The sequence below is a fragment of the Plasmodium malariae genome (genome assembly GCF_900090045.1).
Source record: "Plasmodium malariae genome assembly, chromosome: 12".
Taxonomy (NCBI): domain Eukaryota; phylum Apicomplexa; class Aconoidasida; order Haemosporida; family Plasmodiidae; genus Plasmodium; species Plasmodium malariae.
In genome coordinates this window covers 2367474-2390824 of record NC_041786.1, presented here as the reverse complement: position 1 = coordinate 2390824, position 23351 = coordinate 2367474, and the positions used below count along the sequence as shown (strand labels likewise).

The 23351-nt window shown below is 27.1% G+C and overlaps 2 protein-coding genes and 1 pseudogene across 2 annotated transcripts, besides 1 other annotated feature; 1 reads left to right on the top strand and 2 right to left on the bottom strand.

The window, feature by feature from the left end:
- Positions 1-3850: 3850 nt before the first annotated feature.
- PmUG01_12061400 (AP-1 complex subunit gamma, putative) lies at positions 3851-7770 on the top strand (the record flags this gene model as incomplete). Its single annotated transcript, XM_029006845.1, has 4 exons — positions 3851-6788; positions 7010-7071; positions 7252-7437; positions 7555-7770. The coding sequence occupies 4 exons, from the start codon at positions 3851-3853 to the stop codon at positions 7768-7770; spliced, it is 3402 nt and encodes a 1133-aa protein (XP_028863293.1).
- Positions 7771-9129: 1359 nt separating this feature from the next.
- Positions 9130-14980, bottom strand: PmUG01_12061300 (ferlin, putative; the record flags this gene model as incomplete). The annotated part of the gene is made up of 2 exons (XM_029006843.1): positions 9130-14823; positions 14870-14980. 2 exons carry the CDS (start codon positions 14978-14980, stop codon positions 9130-9132), a joined length of 5805 nt encoding a protein of 1934 aa, XP_028863292.1.
- Positions 14981-18317: 3337 nt separating this feature from the next.
- Positions 18318-21665, bottom strand: PmUG01_12061200 (annotated as a pseudogene).
- Positions 18318-21665: a sequence feature (conserved Plasmodium protein, unknown function).
- Positions 21666-23351: the final 1686 nt, after the last annotated feature.

Here is a 23351-nt window from a genome sequence, read left to right as displayed (position 1 = left end):
TTTATTAAATGAGGATTACATTCATATAAACTCCTTTAGTTAAAGTAAAAAATATTATAACAAATAAGAGGAAAACTATATATATTAATTAATTCATTTTTTATTTCCTTTTCTTCCCAATGCAACATGATATGGACAAAAAAGACTTTTAAACGCCTTTATTTCATACACTTGAACAATATGAAGTAATAATATTATCTGATCAATGGAAATTTTTTTTTTTTTTTTTTTTTTTTCAAAATGCGTTATTCGTATTCCGAAAAAAAGAAAAAAAAAAGGAAAATTTACACAAAGTTGTAAGGATAAAATTGTTTCAAGACAAAAAAAGTTTGACGGAAAAGTCAGACATCTAAACACAAAATATATGGCGATATTATTCTTATCACATTTATACATTTTATAAAAGTCTTAGTATTGGTATCAAAAATGTATTTAGCCAAGAATACATTTATCTATCTACCTAATTATCTATCTGTCATCTATCTCTCTATATATGTACGTTCAAAGGAAGTGCAAAATAGGTCCACATATGCAGCACTTTTGTATATGTGTAAAAATGTAACAAGTAAAATTTCACGTTCTCAACTCCCAACGCATAAGTACAAACATAAATGTTTGGTTGTTTCGAATTATATACTCACATAAAAAAGGATATATAACGTACAAAATTTTTTGTCTTGTCCCTTTAGTTACCCCAATTCCTTTTAACGTATCACACTTGCTATTTTGCAGTTTTTTTAAAATGCCGCATTTGTATATATGTGTACACATGTGTGCGCTTGGGTAAAGGTACACCTGTTTTAACATAAATGGAGGCGCACTTAGGAACCCTCATGTAATAATTTTAAATAAAAAAAAAAATTAACGTACACACACCGGGATATTCTGACATTTGCAATAATATAATCATTTTCCTTCATTCGTTTTATTTTATTATATACTGTTCATTTGAGATATGTACTAAAGCAAAGTTCTCAGTTGTCAAAATGTATTAAGTTGCAACGAAATAAAGCATAACAATGTTCCATGAAATGACGGGGAATTTTTTTTTTTTTTTTCATAAACTTTTAATATTATCCTATTTAACATCACGTTAAATGTATAACTTACGTTTTACGTTTGTTTTATTAGTTAAACGTTGCTCTATGCACAAGAATGTAGTAGCACTGAGTTTATTAATTTTTTTGAAAATTAAAATTGAACGCTCGTAGAGTGGATATGGGTAATTATTGCCCCTAAACAAGACATACATATATATATACATACAATTACATAAAAAAAAAAAAAAAAAAAAAAAAGCGCATGCACACTTACTCGCATACACTCATCTGTACAACATACTGTTACACAAATGAGCATTATACAATAAAATAATGCTATTAAGAAATAATGTATGTTTATCTTGTTACAAACTTCCTATTATAAGCTTTGCTTCCTTCTTCAAAAAAATTCCATTTTTTTTCATTTGACACAATAGTATTAATAATAATATTTAAAACTTTTTGTTTGGAGGGGAATTCAAAAATAATCATTATTTTAAGTAATATTGTACAGAAGACAAAGGATATTAATTTCTCGCTCTTTGTTTCAAGTGCACAAATATATATGTATGTTCGTGCAGTGGGCACACGTTAATGGAATAAAAAATGGGTATATATATCTCGTCCGCTTCAAGGATGTGTTAAATGGATAAGCACACGTAGGGGTATGAGAAGCAGTAGTAGTAGCAGAGCAGGGACACAAAATGACTAGTTTTACTGCTCCCCTGTTCCCTTTTTTAGGAAATATAAAGTTGTGTATTATCTCTCTAATTGCATTTTTTTTTTTTTTTTTTTTTTTTTTTTTTTGTGTGTACTTCATGTAATGCTTTATTCATTTATCTAATCATTTAATTATTCTACCATCCGTTCAATAATTTATTTATTTATTTATTATTCCTCTTTTTTTGCGAAAACCAGAAAGGTGTACAAATGTTTTAATACACTTATAACCAACTATATTTAAATGTAATTTAGTTTATATTAATAATTTTTAACAAAGAATTATTACACAGTTATATATAATATGCACATTATTGTACATATCATAATATTTTTCACATTTCAGCATCCTTATTATCTTTTCCCTTGAATTATAAATACTGTGTTATTATGTAAAAATTATGCCCAGCGCAAATTATATACAGCACATATGTTATATACGTACATTTATATGAGTTAGGATACAATTAAAATTATGGAAGTGTTAGTAATTATTCGAATGTTGCTGCTCAGGCAAGGGGAAAAAATAAAACAAAAAGAAAAGGAAAAAAAGAAATAAAAAAAAGAAATAAAAAAAAGAAATGAAAAAAAGAAATGAAAAAAAGAAATGAAAAAAAATGAAAAAAGGAAATAAAAAAAAAAGAAAAGAAAAGAAAAAACGAAAAAGGAAAAAGGAAAAACGAAAAAAAGGAATGTTACCAAACAATGTTAGAGCATCCATCGTTTTTTTTCTTTTTTTTTTTTTTTTTTTAATAACTTAAATTGACCTTGCGGTTATCAATTTTTTTTTTTTTTTTTTTCTTTTTTTTAAATCACGTATTAATCTATAATATTATAGTAATTTTTACGTATTAACTTTTATTCTTTTTCTTTTTTTTTTTTTAACTTTCAACATTTACCTACTTTCACGCTCAACATAAATTTATTCCAAGAAGGAGTTTATGTGAAAAGTATACGATATATGTACGTTATAATATTTATGTATTAGCGGAAATGAGGCATTAATTGGTAATTGATTTATTTAGAACATAACATATTGTATTAAGGAGGAGTTGTGAACTAAGGTAATAAAATACAGAGCAATCATATGCAGTGCTATATGTATGCCTGTATGTGTGTGTACATATATATATATATATATATATATATATATAGATAGATAGATATGCGTATATACCCTCACATACCCGTATGTGTAGGTAGGTATATCTATGTATATTTTTGTATACGTGTATGACTCAAAGAACTAAAAATACCCTTCGTAATGGTGCCGGTCGCTGCCGGTTATTTTAAGTATGTATCATTTCTTTCCTTTTTTTTTTTTTTTTTTTTTTTTTGTGAAATGTGTAAAAAGCAAATAACGCATGAATGATATAGTATTTATTAATATACCTTCTCTTCATTTTGTTTTATTTTTTTCACGTTATCTTGCCTCATTTTGTTATATTTCGCCTTTTTTTAATTCCACTCTGTTTTATTTTTATGTTGAAAAATGTGTACAGTACGAAATATGCTTTTTTCTTAAGAGTTAATGTAAAATACATGTGTATGTATCAATTGTTACACGTACAGACTGATGTAGGCACATAAATGTGTGTATGTATATATGTATGCGTGTATAGGCATTTGTGTGTATGTACAAACTACAAAGTCACTCTCTCCCCACGTATGTTAGTGTACATTCGTAGGTAACACATATATATATATATAGGACGTCCATTAATTTTTTATTATTCTCTTAGAGAAGAGGATGATTTATTTTTCTTAAAATATTTGCACAAAATATACAACTTATGAATTTTGTAAAAAAAAAGAGATTGGGAAGAGCACGTGGTACGAAAAAGAAACGCGCAAATTAAAAGGTAAAATTAAGAGGCCGTTTATAACACTGACAGTTATAAGTGTAGTGATTCGAAATTTGCAAAGCAGCGGAAAACGCATTAACAACGAATATTTGGAAGACGTGCTGGAAGTACGCACGGTAACACTCACCGCTACGATAACCGCTACAATAAGCGCTGCACTAATTGCTATACCAACCTGTACACTAACCGCTACACTCACTGATACGCTCATTTATACCTGCAGATATGTCAGTAAAACTTAGAGAACTTATTCGAAGCATTCGAAACTGCAAAACCGCGGCAGAGGAAAGATCAGTTGTTGCTAAGGAGTGCGCTCTGATTAGAACAGCTTTTAAGGAAGAGGACAATATTTATAGACACAGAAATGTAGCTAAATTGTTATTTATAAATATGCTAGGATACCCTACATATTTTGGTCAGATAGAATGCTTAAAATTGATAGCTTCAAATAAATTTACGTTTAAAAGAATAGGATATTTAGGGTTAACCATTTTGTTAGATGAAAATACGGATATTTTAATGTTAGTAACAAACTCTATTAAGAATGATTTAAGAAATAGTAATCAGTATATTAATGGACTAGCTTTATGTGCATTAGGAAATATTGCGAATAGTGAAATGTGCTCTTCTTTAAGACATGAAATTGTTGAAATGATGAATATTAACAATCCATATATTAAAAAGAAAGCTGTTATGTGTGCAATACGTATATTAAAGAAAACAAATGATATTGAAGAGTTATTCATTGAAAAAATTAGTAATCTGTTAGATGATAGAAACCATGGGGTTTTAAGTGCAGGTGTAACATTAATGTTAACATTAATAGAAAAAAATCCACAGTATAAACATATCTTAAGAGTATATACTAGTAAAATTGTGAAAATTTTAAAAAGTTGTGTCATGTCAGGTTATTCACATGGAGCTGAATATGATATATATGGTATTAATGATCCTTTTCTTCAAGTGAAAATTTTAAAATTGTTAAAATATTTGAATTGTGAGGGTACAGGACGTAGTGGTAATTCCAATAAGCAGAACAGAGGATCTATAAATAACAGAAATGATGAATGTGACAAAAATCAGTCGAGTAAGAATTTCACATCTGATGAATTCATGACAAGACAGGACGTGCATGCACACACGGAGGGGAAGGTTACAAACATGGAGGGTACATATCATGACGTTAATAGTAATATAAATAATAATAGTAATATTAGTGATAGTTATAATAGTAATAGGAATAATAATATTAGTAATAATAATATTAGTAATAATAATAATAGTAATGTTAGTAATAGTAATGTTAGTAATAGTAATGTTAGTAATAGTTTATACGATATGGACGAAGTGAATTCAGTGTTAGCGCAAGTAGCAACAAACACCGATTCTTTGAAAAACGTTGGTAACGCAATATTATACGAATGTGTTAAAACTATTACGTACATTTCGTCAGATCCTGGTTTGTTAGTACTAGCTGTAAATGTGCTAGGAAAATTTTTACAAAATAATGACAACAATATAAGGTATGTTGGATTATGTACTTTACAGAAATTATTAAAAAAGGATCCAAAAACATTACACATATATAGAAATACTATAATAGAATGTCTAAAAGATCAAGATATAAGTATAAGGAAAAAAGCATTAGATGTTGCCTTTGCACTTATAACAAAAGATTCATTAAAAGTTATGATTAAAGAATTGTTAAATTACTTACTAGTTGCTGATATGGAAATAAAAAGTGATATTGTTTCTAATATATGTGTAGCTGTAAATAAATATGCACCTAATGTGCAGTATTTGTTGGATACATATATAAAACTATTTTGTCTAGCTGGAAATTTTATACAAGATCATATTAAAGACGATTTTATTTATTACCTATTACAAAATCCAGAGTTCCACTCATATGTCGTTTTTAAAATATTTTTTTCAATAAAAGAAAATATAGATCAATATGCATTAATACAAGTTGGCATATGGTGTATTGGTGAATTAGGAGACATATTAATACAAGAAAAGAATATCGGACCCGATGAAGAAGTTATTACCGTAACTCATGATGATGTATTTAATTTATTAGAAAAAATTGTAAAGACGTATGAACGAAACGGAATTAAAGAACTTCATAATATTAATATAAAAGACCCAATCCATAATATTATATATAATAAATCTCTGAACATCTTAGAGGATAATTCTAACATCGGTAATAACAGCAACAGTAACAGTAATAGGAACAGAAGTAATAACAGTAATAGTAATATTCATAGCAGTAATAATAATATTCGTATTAGTAGCTGCGGTGGGAGTGCTAACACAAATGCCTTCATATGTTGTAATATTAACGAAAATGCAAATAACGACGATAACAATATTATTATGCAGTATATATTGATGTGCTTAAATAAGTTGACTGTAAGATTTCCAACTCAAAAAAATAAAATAGAAAAAATTATACAAAGATATAAAAAAAATAAATGTATAGAAATACAACAAAGAGCTTGTGAATTTCATGCATTCATGAATCCACAGTGGGATGATATTAGGGAAGACATCCTATTACGTATACCTCCATGTACTAAAAAAGTTAACAGAAGGAAAAATACAAATCAAGAAGATGTAGATCCATTATATAATGATACAGTCATTGATAGTTCTAATAAACAAAATGCGCCTACTGATGTACCGAATGATGCTCAGTCTAATAATAGTGCCTACGTCGACTTACTAGATCTTGATGATGTTCTGGGAATACAAAGTACCGTTAGCAAAAATGATGATCCAAACAATTTTAGAAGCACAAACTGTATTAGTAACATTAACAATTTTAGCAGCAGCAGGGAACATACTACTTTTCTCATGAAGGATAACAATATAGATATGAATAAGACATCCAATCCAGATAGTAACCTGAACATAAATGATTCACATTTTAACAAGGTAGACACATTAAATATTAGTGATACGTTCAAAATAAATAACTCTCCTACAAAGGATAATCCTACCATAGATAATATTGTCTCGTGTGACTCTATTCAAAAAATTGAGAATAATTCTGAACTTGTGCATAAAAAAAATGAAGATATTTTGGCAGACCTTTTCGGAAGCATTTCAATTGATCAGCCCAAAGATAATATGCAAAATGGCTCAAGCCAAAACGGTAATGCGTTTCGTTCATCGTGTCAAGTGTCAAATGCGCGAGAACAGGCCTGTTCACTTGAACACATGTGCATTTGTTTATGTATGTGTATGCTTCTATGTTTATGTGTACATATATGCATGTGTATTTTTTTGCTTACACTATGCTTCCAAAATTTTTTTTTTTTTTCTTTTTTTTTTTCACAATTCCGATTATATTTGTCGCGTAATTATTCTGAACAGGCAATAACTCCGTAAACCTTTTGGACGATATACAAACTGTGGAGCACGGCGATATTCTAAACGTAAATTTTTATCCCTAACATATATATATGTATGTATTGTGTTATGTGTCGTGTATCATATATTGTATTTTCTTTTTTTTTTTTTGTCTTATTTACTAACCTTGTTTGGGTTTTTGCACCCAAGAACGTACCGCTTTGATTAATTAACATACGCCGATGCATGTATAACTTCACTTACAGCTAAACTTAATTGATGACAAATCAGAGAAAAAGAAAGTTCTAATACAACCAATGAAAATATACGATAAAAATAATATTGAGATGAGCTTTCACTTTGAAAAGGAAGACTTAGACTCAGAAAACACCATTATCAAAGCTACCTATTCTAATAAATCAAGCTCGTTAATATCGTCCTTCATCTTTGAGGTAAGCATAAAGGAACCTGTGAAATGTGCGCATAGTTCGATGCACCTACCGTTATATACGTCTACATGTCAGCATTTCTTTCCACATATGTATATGTACATCCCCTTTTTTATATAGGCCGTTGTTCCCAATTACGTGAAGATGGAAATATTGGCAGCATCCTCCAGAGAACTGCTGCCTTTTAAAGAAAATATAATTAAACAAGATTTGAAAATTGTTAATAAGCTCTTTAAAAAGAAACCTGTACTTATGAAAGTTAGGATATCATATACCAAGAACAACGAGAATTTTCAGGATTTCATTAATATAGGCAATTTTCCGGATGCTTTATAAAATATAAATTCGCAAAATTTTTATATTATTGTACGAGTAACCTTTTTTTTTTTTTTTTAAATCTAACAAATAAACACACACATAAATATGTGATAATATTCAATCATATTTCATGCTCCTATCTTCTCATTGTTTCTACTCGCTTTTCCTGTCTTTCTCGTTCTCCCTTTTTTTTTTTTTTTTTTTTTTGTACTTTTAGCCTCCTTTTAAATGGAAATTATTCGCACACTGAAAATATAAATTTGAATATTAAAAAATCTTCCGTTCTAACTTGAAAGATAATTAATAATTTTTTTATTAATATATTAAAGACAAATCATATATTCGTGTCCTTTTTTTTTTTCGCTTTCGCTTTCATTTTTCTCCCTTTCCTGACTATCAATTGTAAAAATTTGCCATTGGCTCGTAAGGGGAATAGCTGCGATTTACTAGCAATACAACTTATCCCCCTTCGTGAGTAGTTCTCATCCATTATGTGACGTTAAAAATTTATACTACTATTTTATAAGCTCCACATGAAAACTTACTGCTATGCTTTTGTTAACTACGTAAAGAGAGAGCATAACATTTGCATATAGCATTTATTTTATTATTTTTCTGTTCCATTATCATTTTAAATATTCCTTGGTCTCACTGTTTTGAAAGAGACAAAAATATTTAAATAGAAAAATAATACATAAAAGTGGCATTACATAAGTGAGGAAGTTAGCGCATAATAAAGAGCTAGCTAAGAAAAAAAAGTGTAAGTATAACAAAAAAAAAAAAAAAAAAAAAAATGATCATAACAGCAAACAAGACAATTAAGAACGAAAACAAAATAAAATAAAAAGATCAAAACAGACAAAAAAAACAAATAACAGATCAAAACAGACAAAAAAAACAAATAACAGATCAAAACAGACAAAAAAAACAAATAACAGATCAAAACAGACAAAAAAAACAAATAACAGATCAAAACAGACAAAAAAAACGAATAACAGATCAAAACAGACAAAAAAATAAATCAATTGCAAATCAGTAAAGTTTGGAGAAGAAATCAATTCAGACCAGAACTTCCAGTTACAATGCATTTGGAAGAGATCATGTTTAAATGATATAAAATTAAAAAGAGTAAGATTAAAATGGAAGGAAGCTAACGAGATGAATTCAAAATGGAAGTAATTTGAAAAAATGCGAAAAATTAAAGTGCACAAAAAGGTGACTTCATATGCCCCAACAAGTCAACATGCAAACGTGTGCACATTTATGTGTGCATGTTAAAAATGTTAAAAATGTTAAAATGTGCATATATATACAATGATATGTATACGTCCAAGTTCTTGCACCCTTGCATGCTCAGCTGATTGTAATGTCCGAGGCCTACATTAATAAAGACGGATAAACAAACGACATGACAAACACCAATATTATTAAGAGACAAATGAAAAACATTTTTAACCAGCTCCAAAAAGGCTTGTATATATCATTAAAGCCAATAGAATATACGAAATCGTTCCAGTCTCTTCCACTATCAGGTGTCCTAAGGTATGGATTTCTATTTGGTTCCTCTCTCCCTAAGCCGACTGGTTTTATATTCGCTTTAGTTTGAGGAACAAATTGCACAGTTACTTGTATGTAACCATTATAATTCGTATCCACTTCATTTCCATTTTTTTTTCTTAATTTTAATTCAGCATCTAATTCAAAAGTATTACTAATTTGTGATGCTTTATGTATATATTTTGATAACTCCAAATTGACTTCCCCTAAAAATTCACTAACCCCAACATTGTTATTATTATATGCTGCTAGCTGTAAAAAACATGTATTTAATGGATGACTAATATTAGGATAAACGATTCTCCAATTAAATATAGCATTTCCTGTTTTACAATTATAATGAACATCAGTTGTTTGTACAAGGGCATTTTTGCCTTTATATGTAATACAGTCTAATTCAGCTGAAATAGTTAAGTCAAATGTTTTATTTATATTCTCCTCATTTGCTATCATAATGCATTTCCATATTATTATTCTTATTTCTATGTCCATTTTTTTAGGGGCCATCATTTTATGTATGGGTATTTTTTTCGATTGTTCATAATCCATGATTTCTACCCACATTTCTAATATACCATTATTATTCCTCTGGTGATTTGTCCAAAAATTGTGTTCTTTTTTGGAGTAGTACATGCTGAATGAGTGTCCAGCAGTAGTCCCAGCAGCTGGTTTCATAAGGTATGCAAAAAAATCAAAAAAGGAAAAAATGTTATTCCAACTATATAAGCCGCTATATATACCATTATTAGTATAATTGGCAGTACTAGCAGCGGAAGTAGCAGTAACTGCAGCTGTAACCGTAGAAGTAGCGTTGTTGGCGGATACGCTATTTTGCCCCTTTAAGTGGTTATTATATAACGGCCTGTACTCTACTGGTACTTTATTTCGCTTCATCATGTGCCTCCATTCCTTACTCATCCACCTATCAAACAAATTAATTTCTGTAGATCCAATATAAATATCATTTATTTGTTTATCATACCCATCTTCAGCACTATATACACTAATAGTTAATATTTCGTCCTCCGGAAATATTGCTTCACTTTCCCATAGGCAACGAAAATCTGGGTTCATATTACACTCTTTATATGAATTTCTTAAATTGGAGGTTTTTTCACCTAAAGAAAATATTAAGTAAGGATTGGCTGTATATTGTTGATTTACGCCATAGATGCCTAGACCTCTTAATACATATACTCTAATTTTTAAGTATAATGGTATTTTTTTACTACCCCTAAATGTATTTCTAAATGTATTTTGGCTATTTATATGTTTTAGACTTAAGGGAATATTTTCAGATACTAGATTTCTATATTTTATTTTAGCAAAACATTTTATTTGTCCTCCTAACATTTCTACAAATGGGAACTTGTCAAAACAACCAAAAGAAATTCCTTCTTTTTCTATTTTGTTTTCCTTAATACTATTTGCTAAAAATATATTACACTTTTTTTTTAAAGGTATTGAAGGTATTAATATATCATCAAGATAATTTTCTAAAATTCCATCAACAGATACACGATGAGCATTTTTTACATATTTTTCTATATTTAATTTATCTCCTTCACAATATAAAATGAATCTTGGAGGAATATACACATTTAGAATAAATTTACTTGTCAAAATTTTTATATATGGATAATTTTTTACATTATATGTTGATTTTATAGCTTCAGGAACTCCATCATCATATAATTTGTATATAGTGTCTTGGTATTTTATATTATATATATCTTTTTTCCTCTTTTCATAGTAGGAATAAAACTGATTATTAATTTTGTTATATGGACCAATGTTATAAAAATGGTTAGCTGCCTTACCACCCATGTTGGGAAAAAAACTCTCCATATTATTAGTGGCGTAGTTGCAGCTGTAGTTTACCATGCCGTAATCGGACGGATCGTGCATCTTGTTCTTGTGCATGTTGTTGATCATGATGCAGTTGTTCTGCATACCACAGTTTTGCATATCATAGTTATCTATTCCAAAGTTTTGCATGTTGTTGTTCTGCATGTTGTTGTTCTGCATGTTGTTGTTCTGCATGTTGTTGTTTTGCATGTTGTTGTTTTGCATGTCGCTGCTTTGCATTCCACTATTGGGCATATCATAGTTTTGCAATCCATAGTTTTGCATTCCATAGTTTTGCATTCCATAGTTGTACATGGCATTGTTGTACATGCCAATGTTCTGCATCGCTCCGTTTTCCGGGTAAGGCCTGCACGCGCTACTGCCAACACCACGAGGGTAATAACTAGGGTCCGAATTATCTCCTCCCGCTTTGTGTTTATCATATATTTGATTACGTTCTCCCGCCTCGATGTTTTTAAAAAGCGGTATTTTATTCCATAACTCGTCATCATCATTTTCATATTTTTTTAGCTCTTCTTTTAAATTTATGGCATGTTCACAATCAGCTAAGGAAATTGCAGTAATAACAAGAGCTGCATTTTTATTCTTATAAATGTTAAATGCACTATCGATGCTTTTTATATTTAGAGTTTCTGAGTAATCGTCATGTGCCTGTAAATAATATAAGACTTCATCAAAGTTTTTAATCCATGGTAAGTAAGGTATTAACGAAATGTTCGTTTCTCCTATGAAATATTTTTGCTTAATTTTCTTGTTGTACACTTTAACATTTAGAATAGGATCAAATATGGGATCTAATGGTATATCAATAGTTAAATTGTCGATGGAAAACATTTCAAAACTTTGTTGATTGAAAGAATTTTTCCAATTCTTCAATTGTATTCTTGTATTTGTCTTTAAAGACTTTTCATATTTAATAAGGAGTTCATTTTTCTTTTTTCCATAAGAGGAGTAAGATGTTACAGATAATAGGACAATCGGATGAGTAATGTTATATTTAGTAGATTCATTTACTAAGGATTCTAAATATTTTTGTTTTTTTATCAATACTAAATTTTCTAACGACATACAGAAAAAGGACAAAGTGCATTTTTTTATTTCTGTTATCATAGGATAGATAGGGATTTTTATTGCATCCTTTGCTTGTACTAGCTCAAAGTAAAGTAAAATATCACCAACCCTTTCTCCACGCAGAAGGTCGTTGTGCTGGTAGCCTTTCCCTTTACTGCCTTTGGCATAGCTTCCACCATCCTTTCCATCGCAAATATTACCATCACTATTATTATGGATCTCCCTTTGCTTCTCATACAAGTACTCCTGCATCATCCTCTTGTCATTCCCATATTGCTGCCATAAATTACTTGAATACATAGCTTTTATATGTTTACTTCCTTTTAGTTTAACCCATTTTGGTGTTATTTGCTGAACAACATTATAGTTAGATCCTCTACCATCAATATTATATTTCTTCTGACCATCTCGTAAGTATATGTCATAATTGCAAAAACATCTACCAATAAAATAAAAGGTGTTATTATAAAACTCATACAACGTTACAACAATAAGAGGTATAGTGGGTAAACCAATAGAATAGTCAGTTAAAATAACTACATTTAATTTTAAACATTGTAAAAATACAGGATTAGAATTATTTAAGACTAATGATGTAATTTTCATTTTTCCTGAACAAGATACATGAACAAAAGTATTTGGCGAATTATTAAAATGGGATATCACATTTCTGCATGCATATATATAGCATCTCAATTCGTAACTAACAGGTATTAAATTTTTTCTTCTATTTAATCCTAATTGTACATCATAAGATTTTTCTAAATTAATTAATATAGATCCGTTTTGAAAAATATTATACATACAATTAAAATCACTATCTACATTCCTTGGAATATTTTTTAGAGGTATCCAAATGGGGCACCTTGATAATTTCTCATTATGTAAAAGAACATTTTTTAGTGGTAACCTATAGTAAGCAATTCTTCTATCATTAGTGCTTCCCTTCTGTTCTTCATAATTATGTATTTCATTTTTTCTCCTTCTGTACCCCTGCTGGTCCGTCAGTTTCTGTTCTGCTTCCCCGAAGTTGTAATTATTACCACCACGGTTAGCACTCCGATTAGAACTGCGCTTACCACTACGGTTGGCACTATGGTTATCATTCCTATTAGAACTATTATTCCCATTGTTATCTGTATCGACGTTTTCCAACAAGCCAAGATTATTCGCAATACCGGAAGCAGAAGGGTACAGGAAGCTATTAAAAATATTCTCACTGTAGGAATTTTCTGTCTTCTCATAGACATTTATTAAAACATCCCATTGTTGTAATTCGTCCCTTACAACACACAGTTTCATATTCTCTATTTTTCCCTTCCTAGAGCTAAAATAAAATTCGGTATTTTCATTATTTTCAATAATTTTTTGTTTTTCTGTGACTTCATTGAAAAAGTTGTCCAGATTTAAGAGGTTATCAAAATTGAGAGAATGGAAAAAATCTCTTCCTTCTTTTGGATAACTTTTAAGATTTACATTTCTATTATACTTAATACTTTTGACAGGTTTAACTTTTCTTCCACTTGACAAATGTTCTATCTTGCTAGACGTAACATAATCAGTATTTTTGTAATAGGGACCACAAGACAACTGAACATATATGTTTTGAGCCAATATACCAGTAACTAAATAAACATCACATAGTAGTGTAATTGGAATGTATAAAGGGTCTTCATCCACTAAACAACATTGTGTCATGGCAATATTTAAATTATCAAAATTATTTATACGTTCAACATATGAACTAATACATATTCTTCCTAGATAGTAATTTCCCTCAAGTGATAAACTAAAATCATTACATAATTCGTAACTTGAAATATTCTCTAAATTTATTTCATCTTTATGAAACCCATATAAATTTAACCATGTAGGACTAATTGATTTGTTTTTTATTTGATTAAATGATAAAACACCAATAGCTAGTAATTCATCATTTGTTAAAAAATTCCAATCCCATATCTTGATCACTATAGAATCTTCTAAAATTGGAGTTGCAATAGGTATTTTAAAACATTCGTTAAATGTATAGTTAGTACAATTTCTACCTTGACTTGATTTTAAATGGCACCCATTAAAGTCACAAGTAATATATAAATCTCTATATTTCTTTTTGTTTATATCTACATATATATCTTCTATTTTATGTATGTTAACATATAAATAATAAAATCTAGTACTTGTATTATCTCTTAATGTAATATTATTCTCTTCTACAACAGCTTTTGTTAAATCTGTATAAAAATCTTCATCATTCTCTGATATGTTATTGTATTTATTATCCCCTTGTGTTAAATCATTGAATATTTCATTATTTGTTATATACTCTTTTTCATCACATACTATCACTTTTAATCTTAGCTGACCTCTTATCTCGGTTCCATTTTTATATAATATAGGATATGTTCCATATATTTCATGATTTTTTTTATTTTTAATTAATTTAAGCTCAAATGAAATTACACCAATTATATCGTTTCTCAAAAATATATTTGCACTTTGAATTTCAAATTCAATTTTTGCTACATTCCATTCAATTTCAGACAATATTATTCTATCCCATATGTGACTCTCCTCCCAATTTACGGCATTGTATTTTTTTTTTTTTTTTCTTTGTTACATATTCTTTGTTACAACAACGGACAACTACTAAAGGGTCCAGCAAAGTTTTGTCGTCCACTTCTAGCTTCTGCGCTTCGTAAATTGTGAAACCCACAGATATCGTTCTCATTTACGCTTGTCAAGGGGGTGAGCAGTGTGAGTGTTATGAGTGTTGTTAGTATTGTCAGTAGTGTGAGTACTGTTAGTATTGTCAGTAGTGTTAACTTTTCTAATGCTACACACCCTCAAAATAGACTTTTATTCTATTTTAAAAAATATATGTTGGCAGTTTAATGCCTTCACATGGGCATTGCGAATAACTACCACACTTTTGTAATCTTCGCTTACGTGAACTTTTGTTGTAAAAATGAATGTAAAGTAAAATAACTATTACACACCATGCAAAATGTTAAACAACGTAGCCTAAACAAACAAATGAAAGACTCTTCCGCCCCCTATTCTTATGTTTACACTACACCTGTTTTGGTATACTTCTGTATACATGCATTCGTATATATATATTTCCATTCGCACAATTGCTCCTTATCCGTTACTGTACTATCGTTAGCATGAAACCCACTTAACCCTTTTAGGTATAAATATTAAAAATACCTCTCCAATTATATATATATATATATATATTTATTTATTTATTTACTTAATTTTGTGAAAAGTACATGAGAATGTGAATTGAATACGTTTATGCCTATACACAAGTTGATCAATCAAATGACCACTCAAATAACTTTGGTGTAGAAAGCCTCAAAGGGGTAAATTTTGGTTAAGATTAAAAAAACGATAAAATTATTGCCATTGCATTTAAATGGTTCGTACATACATGTATACATTTAACTGTGTACACATATTTATTTAAATAGATTTTATTTTATTCTCAAAAAAATGCAGAATTCTTAAAGTGAAAAATTTTCAGCATTAAGACATAAATTATGCAAAGGCTATCGTTCAATGTGCGTATTATTCATGTTACCATAGGTATTCGAAATATAACATGTGGAGTAATGGACATATAATGCAAATGTAACATATGTAATTATATACATGCCATATATATACAATAGCACACATAAGAGCACACAAAATAGATGCAATAAAGGCAAATGCATGCAGAGTAAATTTCCCCTCTTATGATCGCTCCAGAATTAAAGTATTATTAAAGCTTGAAATTATGCATACACATGCTTCATACGTACTTATATATATGTATATAATATGTTTTTATTGGAGGGAAACAAACATACTGAAGGACAAAAAAAAATATATATATATATTTATTGTGTTACTTCTAAAATATAAAATGTAAAATATAAAATGAACAAGACATAGCGAATATAATAATGTTCAGGAAAAAAAAAAAAAAAAAAAAAAAAAAACTTGAAAATATGCATGCTCAAGTTTGTATGCATGGGTAATCATACGTATTTACAATTATGAAAAACAAATGTATTTTCTAGAAATAATCTGAACAACTTTTTTTTTTATTATTGCACAATCGTTATAATATGTTTAAAAAAGAAGATGAAAAGAGAAAAAAAAAATTTTAAATACAACAAAAAGTAAATCTGGACAAATTGAATAAAATAGAGTAACATTAGTAACACGAGTAACGTACGTAACACACATGTTTTTGGAGATTTGTTTTATTAGGCTTTAAGAGAACTTCAACATAATATGACAAAAAGGTAATATTGCGAAGTTTTCGCAAGTGATACGTGCTCGTTTAACTTCCACTGAAAAGAATAACAACATGTTCATATTTATCAGAACAAAGTATTAATATGAATTTGCGCGTTTAAGCTACATACTTTCGGTATCTAAATATGACAAAAGTATAGTTTACTTAAAATATTAAACCTGTGGGGAAAAAAAAAAAAAAAAAAACATTCTTATCACTGGCGCCTTGTTTATCCTCTATTTACACATTCACGTATACACATATATATATATATATATATATATGTGCAAATTTTTAACAAAATCAGAATAATACGGAAAGATTCTTGGTGTAACTTCCTTTTTAATATTTCACTAAAAGGAGTAAACACAAAATAGATCCTTTTCCCCTTTAACATTTTATATGAATAATACTTAACATCTTGAAACAAATAAAAAATATTTGAAGAATTTTTATGAGCTTAATAAATATTACAAACTTTTCAACATTTTTTTTTTTTTTTTTTCTTTGTATTTTTCTTTTGTAGTTGAACAAAAATCAATGAAAAAAATTATTATCATACTTAAAAACGGAAGTGTGCAAAAAAAATAAATCAGTATTCAGCTGTTTTAATTGCCAGTCCAAATATTATGTAATATTGAAGTTTGAGAATATAGACATGAATGTGCATGTATAAGAAATATATGCATATGTACATATGTATAGCTTTTAAATGAAACAAAAAATATAAAACATTTATTTAATATTAATATAACGTGTAAAAATACAACTGCATGTTTTTGTTATTTATTCACATAAAAATATCTAACACAAAAGTAAATCGCTACCCTGTACGGAATTGCACTATACACAGAATAGGAACTTTAAGTTTAATAACTTACATTTCATGTTTTTTTTTTATATTTTTTTTTATATATTTTTTTTTTCTTAACATTCCCCTTGATATATCTCCTTTTATTATCTTTATCCTTAGGCATCATTATATAATGAATATTTCCCTATTATGACTCTTTTATTTATATAAAAAAAATTATTTCACTTAGTAGTTACCTTGTTAACTATCTTTTTTTTACATTGCCATTTATTCTATCAATAATATAGTAACAAATTTTTTTTTTTTTCTGCATTTACTAAAACAAATAACACATCACAATAAAGTAACTTCATATAGTAACCACATTTGTAAAAAAAAAAAAAAATAGCAATTTTATTTATAAATTTTTAATTTAAAAATTTACATATATATATATATATAATATATATATACCTTACAAATAACTCTTTTTTTTTTTCTTCCTTGAAAAAATGAATATACACTCCATCCTTCTACATTGTCCTTTTGAAGCTTTTTTCATTTCATAAATTTTGTTTTTATATTTTCACCCTCTTCTTCTTCTATATTGTATATCTCTGTTCTAATACATATTTGGTTGTTCATATCATAGGATTTATTACTATTTTTAATTACCAATTTATTATTTGTCCACTCTTCATTTTGTCTTCGTTTAATACATTTTATTTCAAAATGTATTTCTGTATCTCTTTCTTCAGAACCTCTTTTTTAAAGTAAATCCTAATGCTCCTATACATCTTTTTCTAACTAATTCTTGTTCTATGCTTTTCTTTTTTTTTTTTTTCCCTAAATCTATCACTTTCTTTTTATCACTTAGTTCAATTCGATCATTTTATGTGTCCTTGCTTTTATATAATTCCTGCTTCATATTTTCTATTAATTGTACCTTTTTTTTTTCTTTCTTTTTTTTCTCTATCCCTTTTACATATTTTCTGTTTCATTATGTACTATCTCTGCACTCGTTTCTATTACATCTTTTATTTCTATAACATCGCCCATGGTATCTAACTTATTATTTTCTTTTTCCTTATTCGCTTTTATTTCCTTTTTTCCATTCGCGCTCTTAAATGTTTCAGGAGCATTGTTATTCTTGTATCCGTCCTTTTCTGAACAATATTCCTGTATATGCGTCTCACTAGAATAGTCACTCTTCTTCTTACACAGCACAATATTATTATTTATTTGTTGTGTGTATAAAACATTTGCTTCTATTTCATTACCAATTAAAATTTCATTTTCTTTAAGAATTTCTACTTCCTTCATATCTCCATAATTTTCGTCTGATTTTTGTGTTTCACTGAATTTATTTTTTATTTCATTTAAAACAATTCCCTCTCAGTCTGTTGTAAGTATATTATTATCCCGTTCTAAATTAATTGTGTTCATCATTTTTCCATTGAATCTAATTTTTTTTATTTCTTTTTCTTCATCATTTGGTATACTTTGCTTCCGCTTAACAATATTTTGTTTTTCCTGTAACATTGTACCATTATCTAATTTTTTTTCATCTTGGATATTAGTAACACAAATATCTTGTTTGTTCTTATTACTATACACATTACTATAACAATACGACTCATTATTTATATAAAAATGCTCGGGTGTTGTATTAGACCTATTTAATTTATTAAAATATTTCTCCTTTTTACTTTGATCCTTACAATTTTTTAAAATAACTGAATGCATGGAAGGAAATTTTGAAGAATTAAAAAATAATTCTTCTGTTCCCAAGAGAGAAGAAGATTCACTATTAAATGATAATGAATGACTATTAGAAAAATGAGAATTATTTTCCTTTGTTGTATTGAAGCTATTTAAATTATTTACCAAATAATTATCAATTATTTTTCTCTTTGCTAAATTATTAATAAAGGTATCTTCTTCAGATTCAATGGATATAGACTTTTTCAATAATTTTTTGTTATACAGAAAATACTGAGGACACGAATTAATAGGTGCACCTAATCCACTTAACAAAATTTTAATTAAATTATTTGCAATCGTTTCTAATGAATCATTTTTTTTTTGAAATGCAGGTATCCATATACTTAACTGTCCTAAAGTTCTACAAGAAGTTATATATGTAAAAATATCAAAATAATATTTACCTAATAGGGGTTGTAATTCTTGTAATTTTAATATACATTTACATTTATAATCAATAAATTCTTTTTGCATAAATAATCCTTCTTTATTCTGACTTATAAGAGAATTAATTTCTTGAATTAACTTATTTATCTCTTGTTCTAATGTAAGACTTTTATTTTTTAAATTCTCATATTCACATTCTTTAAATATAACCCTGTTTATCAAATAATGTATATTAGTTGTTTGCATACTATATGCAGTTTTTATATTCTGCAGTTCTTTCTCTTTTTGATAATTTTTTATTTTCAACGAAGAAAGATCTTCATTATCAATTTCAATGGATGAAGATATATATTCTAGTAAGTCCTTCTGATTTACTGCAATATATTTATCTCCATATTCATTCATATTAACTGGAAATATAACTAACGATTTGTTCGAGTCCAATTTAATTACCTTCGCTTTTTTTGAGAGCAGTATATTTTTATTAAAATCGTCACTTTTTTTTAGCATATTATAAAAATCTTTATAATCAATTACTGTTGAATTGTCATTATTTGAAATTTTTACATTAACATTTTTATTTATCTTCTTTATGTTACTATTCCTAAGGAAATTATTTAAGTTACTGTTATTCGTGTGCTCTCTATTTCGTTCATTGTTCCCGTTTTTTTTATCATTGTATAAAACATTTTGGGTATTCTCCTTAATTGCTGCTCCTACATAATTAAAGCAAAATAAATATAAAAAGATATAATTGTATTTATGTACATACAGGAAAAAAAAAAAAAAAACAGGGCAGGAAAATTATTTGCACTTTCGTTGAAAATTGTTACTAATTTGTAGTGCACACAAAATTTTAAGTAGCCATAAAACAAAAAAAAAAAAAAAAAAAAAATTGATAAATTCATATATAAATAAAATCATGTAGAACGAAATAATACATGTACATGCAAGCAGGTACTCAAAAAAATTAACAATAAAAAATGAACAACAATCAATTGAGTAAACAAAAATAAATCAAACAGAAAACAATCAAGGAAACGTGTAACAAAAAAATAATTTCATTTGCTTTATTATTATTCGCATTTATAATCGTAACAAAACAAAAACTAAAAATACCAATAATAAAATGAAATGTGTTTGTAATATAGCTTAAAAGAACAAGTGTTAATTATAAAAATATATTGAGGCACATAAACAATTTTAATATTGTCAATTTTGATGTACATATTTTTTTTTTTTTTTTTTTTTTTTTTTTTCCCTTTTCCTACCTGAACTAGCAATATTTTTGTAGCTGTATGATGGCTCGTCTACAATAATTTTTTCAACCTTATTTTTTACGCTTGAACCTATCTTAAATTTGTCCACATTTTTTTCATTGTTACAACTTTCATTTTTCGAGGAAAGCATGTTTATGCTATATCTGTAAACAATATTTTCTTCGTTATCTTCACATGTTTTATCATTATAAGGATCATTAAAAGTGTACAGTGAAATATCTTCATTGTTTTTATTATTATTTGAAAAATTAATATCTGTTAAATATTCATTATTACGATTAATAACTTCACTACGACTATTTTTACATAAAGATTTTCTTTTATTTATTCCATATTTACAATAGGTTCCCTCCGTGTCACTATTCAGTAGTTCGATATAATTGCTTTTCTCCTCTTTTTTTAAGTCATTAGCGTGAACAAATAACGAGTTGAAATTACTATGATTTTGGTTTTTATTTATATAATTTTCATCAAAAAATATTTCTTTAGTATCATTTGCAATAGGATTGATATTTGTGCATTTGTTCGACTCACTTTTAATTAAATTATTCACATTGAAATTTTTTAAAATTTCCTTTTCATTAGTTTTATTTCTCGAATTAATAGTGTTTTCTAAAACAGATTTTTCATTTTCCTTATTTGACGAATTGGAAATATTTTTACCATTTATCTTGCTGCACTTTATATTCAACTGACTTTTAGATATATTGCTTATGTAATCACTTAAATTCGAATTGAAGGAGAAAAAAGAGTCTGAGCTTTTCAAGTTATTAGCATGTATTGAACCTTCGAAACATTTACTGTAATCTTCAAAATTCTCCATTAAGTTAAAATCATCAGCTTCGCAAGGTAATTGATCTATTAAGGTGGCAAACTGTCGTATTTGAGATGATGCCATTGTTACATATTTGAAGAATATAATATTACATGTACTGGGGAAAAATATATTTGTATATATAAATGTTTCTACCTATGAATATAAGTCTGTACGTGTTTATATGTATATATCAGTTTGCGTATATATGGGTACTTATACATATATGTGTATGTCTATTTCTGCATATCTACATATATATCTATCTTAATATCTATCTTAATATATATGTTAATATCTATCTATATATCTATCTAAATATCTGTGTATGTATATATCTATATATCTATATGTTCATCTGTATATATATATATATATATATATGTATTAAATACGTGCTACGGTGAAGATAACCATATAAATATTAAAAAAAAAAAGAAAAAATTAAAAGAAAAATTTGATTATTCTATTATGTTAAAAAAATTAAAAAGGCATTGATTATCATCATTATTATTCTATGGTTCGATTGTTCTTATCCATTTTTTGACAATATTAAGAAGAATTTTGTTACTAATATTTTACTTTGATAAAGTAATATAAGATTTTTACATGCACATGTATATATACATATATATATATATTTGTATATATCTATATTTGACATTACACTAATCACATTTATTCACTGAAAATAATCTTTTTTTTTTTTTACTTTAAATTATATTAAAATGAATTTTTTTCTTTTTTATATATATATGGTAAATTCATATTGATGCCCCCATGTTCCTTTTTTTTTTTTTTATAATATTGCGAACTTTTACTTGTTTAAATAAAAATCGGAAAATTATAAACTGTTATACGAATAATCCATTATTTTTTAATTTTAATAAAAAGTAAGAAAATAATAAATTTTAAACAAATTGTACGCAGAAGAATATTAATAGTAGTTTTATTATATTTTTATTATTTTATGAAAAATGGATTTTTTAAATATTTGAACAAAATGGACCATTTGAAAATTTAGCTGTTAATATGTATATTACTATATGTATATATATAATGAAAAATATATATATTTAAAAAAAAAAAATTCAAATGTTTATATGAAAAATTTCAATATATATATATATATATATAATTAAATAACACTCTTTTAATTTTATACCATATATATATATATGTATATATATATACGTAAATATATGTGTATATATATACACATACAGATATATATATAGTGAATATGTATTTAATTTTATATAAAAATCGATTGTGTATAACGTGTAGCTATCATTAAATTTATGTGTATAAAATTTTACAGATATGTTAGAACTGAAGATAGGAAAAATAATATTTTAATTAACCTTATGTTTTCTTTTTCCGTAGTGAAATAATTTATTATTGCTTAAACCGTACTAAATATTTCGTTTTCCATACCATATGTTAGGTTGATTGAAATTCAAAATGTGTAGGAATTCTTTGTCTATGAAAGTTTTTTACACCTAAGAGTTTAAAAAGATTTATTTAAAATATATATATATATATATATATATAAGTAAATTAATATATAAAAAAATAATAAAGAAAAAAAAAAAGGTAACATAATGTATAAAAAGAAGTTAACAATTAATAACTTCCATGATATGTGAAATTACAAGTATTAAACATTTTCAAGTAGTCACAAGTAACACTGCGAAGACTAGTATCTTTTCATAATTCTATCGCTTTCTTCTTTATATATTATTTAAAAGTAATTCATCATTGAATATA